The sequence below is a fragment of the Chrysochloris asiatica genome, unplaced genomic scaffold (genome assembly GCF_000296735.1).
Source record: "Chrysochloris asiatica unplaced genomic scaffold, ChrAsi1.0 scaffold00893, whole genome shotgun sequence".
NCBI classification, from domain to species: domain Eukaryota; kingdom Metazoa; phylum Chordata; class Mammalia; order Afrosoricida; family Chrysochloridae; genus Chrysochloris; species Chrysochloris asiatica.
Window position 1 is genome coordinate 53,422 of NW_006409411.1, and position 5,114 is coordinate 58,535.

Genomic DNA, 5,114 nt, shown 5'->3' on the forward strand with positions numbered 1-5,114 from the left:
CCTGCCCCAGCATGCCCCTGAACTTTTCACTGATTTTGAAATCAAGCTGCTGTGACTTGACTGGGAAAGTCTGAGTTCGCAGATGATGTAAAGAAAAGAGGCAGAGTCCCACTTCTCTGTTCACAAGCTTCCTGTGAGAACTGCTAAAGAGTGAGGGTCCTCCCAAAGAGGAATTCATAAACTTGGGGCCTGATTGGGATTAGACCTTGGGGTACAGTGAGAAAGAATGAGTAGTATGTGCATACTTAAGTGTATATAAGATACAAAACCAGTTGTCAGGGACAATTCAATTCATGGCGACCCCATATATGTCATAGTATGACTATGCATAACGGGTTTTCAGTGGATAGTTTTTCATAAGTAGATCCCACTCACGGTGCCTTTTTTTGTGTCAGAGTAGAACTGTGTCCCACAGGGTTCTCAGTGGATGGTTTCTCATAAGTAGATCTCACTCATGGTACCCCGTGTGTGTCAGAGTAGAACTGTGCCCCACAGAGCTCTCAGTGGATGATTTTTCATAAGTAGATCCCACATAAGATGCCCTATGTGTGTCAGAGTAGAACTGTGCTCACAGGGTTCTCAGTAGAGGATTTTTTCTTAAGTAGATCCTACTCATCGTGCCTTTTTTTGTGTCAGAGTAGAACTGTGTGAAGCCTGAATAAATGCTTTCTCACACTCCTGACATTCATAGGGCCTCTCTACATTATGGAATCAACTTGTGTGTACTGTATTGTGAAGCAAGTCTGAAGGCTTTCCCACACTCCTTACATTCATATGGTTTCCCTCCACTGTGTGCTCTTTATATGAAAGGAGGGTTAAGTGATGATTTAACATTTCCCCACATGATGAGGCTTTCTGCTCCCATAAAGATTTCCAGCCTCGGAAACCCTGTACAGGATTCCTGTAAGTCAGAACCGACTGCACAGCACATAACCACCACCACCATCACATTCCTTACTTTCATAGGGTCTTTCTCCACTGTGGATATTTCTATGTGATCTGAAACTTGAAATATGGGTAAACCTTTCCCCTGATTCCTTATACTCATAGGGTCTCACCACTGTGGATTCTTCTATGTACAGTAAGGGCTGAGGCTCTTGTACAGGCTTTCCCACACTGTTTACATTCTTAAGGTCTCTCTCCACTATGAATTTCCTTATGTATACTGAGGGAAGAGAAACAAGTAAAGGTTTTTCCACATTCTTTACACTCATAAGGCTTCTCTCCACTGTGGATTCTTCTATGTTGTATGAGGTGTGAGGCCTGAACAAAGGCTTTCCCACACTCCATACATTCATAGGGCTTCTCTCCACTGTGGATTCTTCTATGTCTGCTAAGGTGTGCAGTTCTTCTAAAGGCTTTCCCACACTGCTTACATTCATACGGCCTCTCTGCACTGTGGATTCTTCTATGTGTTCTAAGGTGTGCAGTTGCTCTAAAGGCTTTCCCACACTCCTTACATTCATAGGGCCTCTCTGCACTGTGGATTCCTCTATGTATTTTAAGGTGTGAGGTGCTTTTAAAGGTTTTCCCACACTGCTTACATTCATAAGGCTTCTCTCCACTGTGGATTATTCTATGTGCTGTAAGATGTGCGGTTGTTCTAAAGGCTTTTCCACATTCCTTACATTCATAGGGCCTCTCTCCACTGTGGGTTCTTATATGTCTTCTGAGGTTTGAGGGTGTTGGATAGCCTTTCCCACACTCCTTACATTCATAGGGCCTCTCTGCAATGTGGATTATTCTATGTGATTTAAGATGTGAGTTTCTGGTAAAGGTTTTCCCACACTCCTTACATTCATAAGGCTTCTCTCCACTGTGGATTATTCTATGTGCTGTAAGATGTGCGGTTGTTCTAAAGGCTTTTCCACATTCTTTACATTCATAGGGCCTCTCTCCACTGTGGATTATTGTATGTGTTCTGAGGCTTGAGGGTGTTAGAAAGCCCTTCCCACACTCCTTACATTCATAGGGCCTCTCCGCATTGTGGATTCCTCTATGTGTTGTAAGTTGTGAAGTTGTTCTAAACACTTTCCCACACTCCTGACATTCATAAGGCTTCTCTCCACTGTGGATTATTCTATGTGCTGCAAGATGGGCGGTTGTTCTAAAGGCTTTGCCACATTCTTTACATTCATAGGGCCTCTCTCCACTGTGGATTATTGTATGTGTTCTGAGGCTTGACGATGTTAGAAAGCCTTTTCCACACTTCTTACATTCATAGGGCCTCTCCGCACTGTGGATTCCTCTATGTGTTGTAAGTTGTGAAGTTGTTCTAAACACTTTCCCACACTCCTCACAGTCATAGGAATTCTCTGCACTGTGCAGTCTTCTATGTAATCTAAGGTATGAGGTGCTTTTAAAGGCTTTTCCACACTCCTTACATTCATAAGGCTTCTCTCCACTGTGGATTATTCTATGTGCTTTAAGATGTGCGGTTGTTCTAAAGGCTTTTCCACATTCTTTACACTCATAGGGCCTCTCTCCACTGTGGATTAGTGTATGTGTTCTGAGGTTTGACGCTGTTAGAAAGCCTTTCCCACACTCCTTACATTCATAGGGCCTCTCCGCACTGTGGATTATTCTATGTATTTTTAGGTTTGAGGTGCTTCTAAAGGCTTTCCCACACTCCTTACATTCATAAGGCTTCTCTCCACTGTGGACTAATCTATGTGCTATAAGATGTGAGGTTGTTCTAAAGGCTTTTCCACATTGCTTACATTCATAGGGCCTCTCTCCACTGTGGGTCCGCATGTGTCTCCTGTACTGTGAGGACAGTCTAAAGGCTTTTCCACATTGCTTACATTCATAAGGCTTCTCTCCACTGTGGATTCTTTTATGTGCAGTCAGTTCTGAGGAATCCATAAAAGTGTTCCCACACTCCTTACATTCATAAGCCCTCTTTGCACTGTGGACTGTTTGATGTCTTGTGAGCATTGAGGCACGGCTAAAGGATTTCTCACATTGATTACATTCATAGAGCCTGTCTCCACTGTGAGTTTGCAAATGTTGACTCTGCTGTGAGGAATCCCTAAAGGATTTCTCACACTCTTTACATTCAAATGGCCTCTGTGCACTGTGAGTTCCTACAAGTCCAGAGAGGAGTAATGCCTCACCAAAGACTTTCCCACACTCCGTATATTTATGTGGCCTGTCTCCACTTATCTTACATTTATGAGTATTTTTCCCACCATGAGTTCTCACTGGAGTGGTCAGGTGAGAAGGACACCTGCAGTCTTCTCCACAGTCCGGACACTGACAGGTCCTGCTTCCAGTGTGAGCTCTACTACGATTGTTCTCTAGGGAATGATCAAGGAAGGCTCCTCCATACTCACAGCATTCAAAAGGATCTACTTCTGTGGGATCTACTTGATGCGCAGAAAGACCAGGAATCGGACTGGAGGTTCCCCCACACTGGTTGCATTCAGAACATTCATCCAGGTTTTTGACTGCACCAATTCTGTTAAAAAGAGGTAGTGTAAATGTAAACCAATGGTGTCCTCTGCAAACTACTCCATTTTCAACAAGGAGACAAGAAATAAAAAGTCAGTTATCGTGTTGGAAACAAATGTTGGCGCATGACAGCGTCAGCAAACACAGTGAACGTACGTGTCTTTTTGCTGAATTGTCTCAAGATTCATCTAGGACAACGACTACCATTTGCCTCAATGTGCAAGTCTTCCTGCTCATTGTGTCCAAGTGAAATATGCTTTAAACATTTCACTGACTTATACTTATGAAAACTTTCTTACGTGAACTTTCACGGATTCCATCATTTTACAGCCAGGATTATACACATATACATGGGTCCTGATGAACGATTAACACTAGGAGGCAAGCTAGATTTGAATCACAAAGTGGAACGACTTCATGGCATGGAACAACACCTATTCCTTGGAAAGTCAACAAAGGGTTGCTAAAAGTCAGAACTGACTCGGCAAACACAACACAAAAACATCAGTAGGCTTCAGGGATTCAAACCACTTAGTAAAAACTCAGCAATTTTCAACATAAACGAGAAAAGTGTCCAGATTGCATAGCAATCAAAACTGCTGCTTACTAGAACTTGATTTGATGAAGAAACAATCACTGGTACTACATTGAAGGATGGTGAGCAAACCACCAATATGAACGTGTCGCTCTACACACTCCTGCAACACCAAACACCTGCATGGATACCAAGAGTCTTACATCACAGACTGGATATGTTGTAGGACTCTGGAGATCAACAAACATTTAGAGCTGTGCAGGCTCCCACCACATCTGAATGGCACACTACTGACAGTTTCTTAATTGATTCACAATTTAAAAGGAAAGAGATTTGACTGTTGGGAAATGTATATGCGACATTCGATTTTCCAGCAATTCCTCAATTAAAACTGTTCACACAATGATTCAACTGAAAGACGATGGAGTTGTCCATGAACTATCTGGAGCCCCCTCATTTCAGTGTATTTTGATGTTATGACACCTCCTGAGATTTTGTGAAGCACTAATTTCGGTTGTTGGAATCACACTCACCTCAAATGTCTCCCCTGGTTGTCAAGGTGATCCTTCCAGCCATGTGATTTCTTGATTGCACCTGCGATGCATAATAACCAGGTGTTACTCTTCAAACAGCATATGATTAAATGCTCACTGGGTAACTTTTCTCCATCATTAATGTTTCCAGTCATTGATCCAAACATTCAGGTTAAAGTCCACAATTAGAATCAAATGGGAATGATTAGAGGAAACAGAGGTTCCTAGTAAAAAAGACTCAGCCCCATTTTGCTATTCCAGCACTTTGACAAGTGTTAAAATTCAATTTACTAAGAAATACTTCTATCACGATGGAAAGGGACAGTAACATACACCGGTATCATTAGGAGAGCTAAGTAGAAAGGAATTAGACATAACGAACATGTTAACGTTACAAAGGGAAGGGGTCTCCGTGTCCACAGGTGCAAAAGGACAACTAAAATCAACAGGATAAGTTCAGGTATCGGTGAAGTTGGGTCTGCAAGCCAAAATAAACTTTTTGAAGCTAACTGATTTCCTTCATTCACGGGCTAAAATTACATTTCCTCGGGCTTCCTGACACATGGGCCTCAGTGACTGTGATTTCCAGTCTC

The 5,114-nt window shown here is 42.5% G+C and overlaps 1 protein-coding gene across 1 annotated transcript; it reads right to left on the reverse strand.

The window, feature by feature from the left end:
- Positions 1 to 1,156: 1,156 nt before the first annotated feature.
- Positions 1,157 to 2,992, reverse strand: LOC102819129 (zinc finger protein 470-like; the record flags this gene model as incomplete). The annotated part of the gene is made up of 2 exons (XM_006878004.1): positions 1,157 to 1,165; positions 2,032 to 2,992. Coding segments are annotated over 2 exons (970 nt in total), but the record flags the coding sequence as incomplete, so codon positions are not given.
- Between the last annotated feature and the right edge of the window lie 2,122 nt (positions 2,993 to 5,114).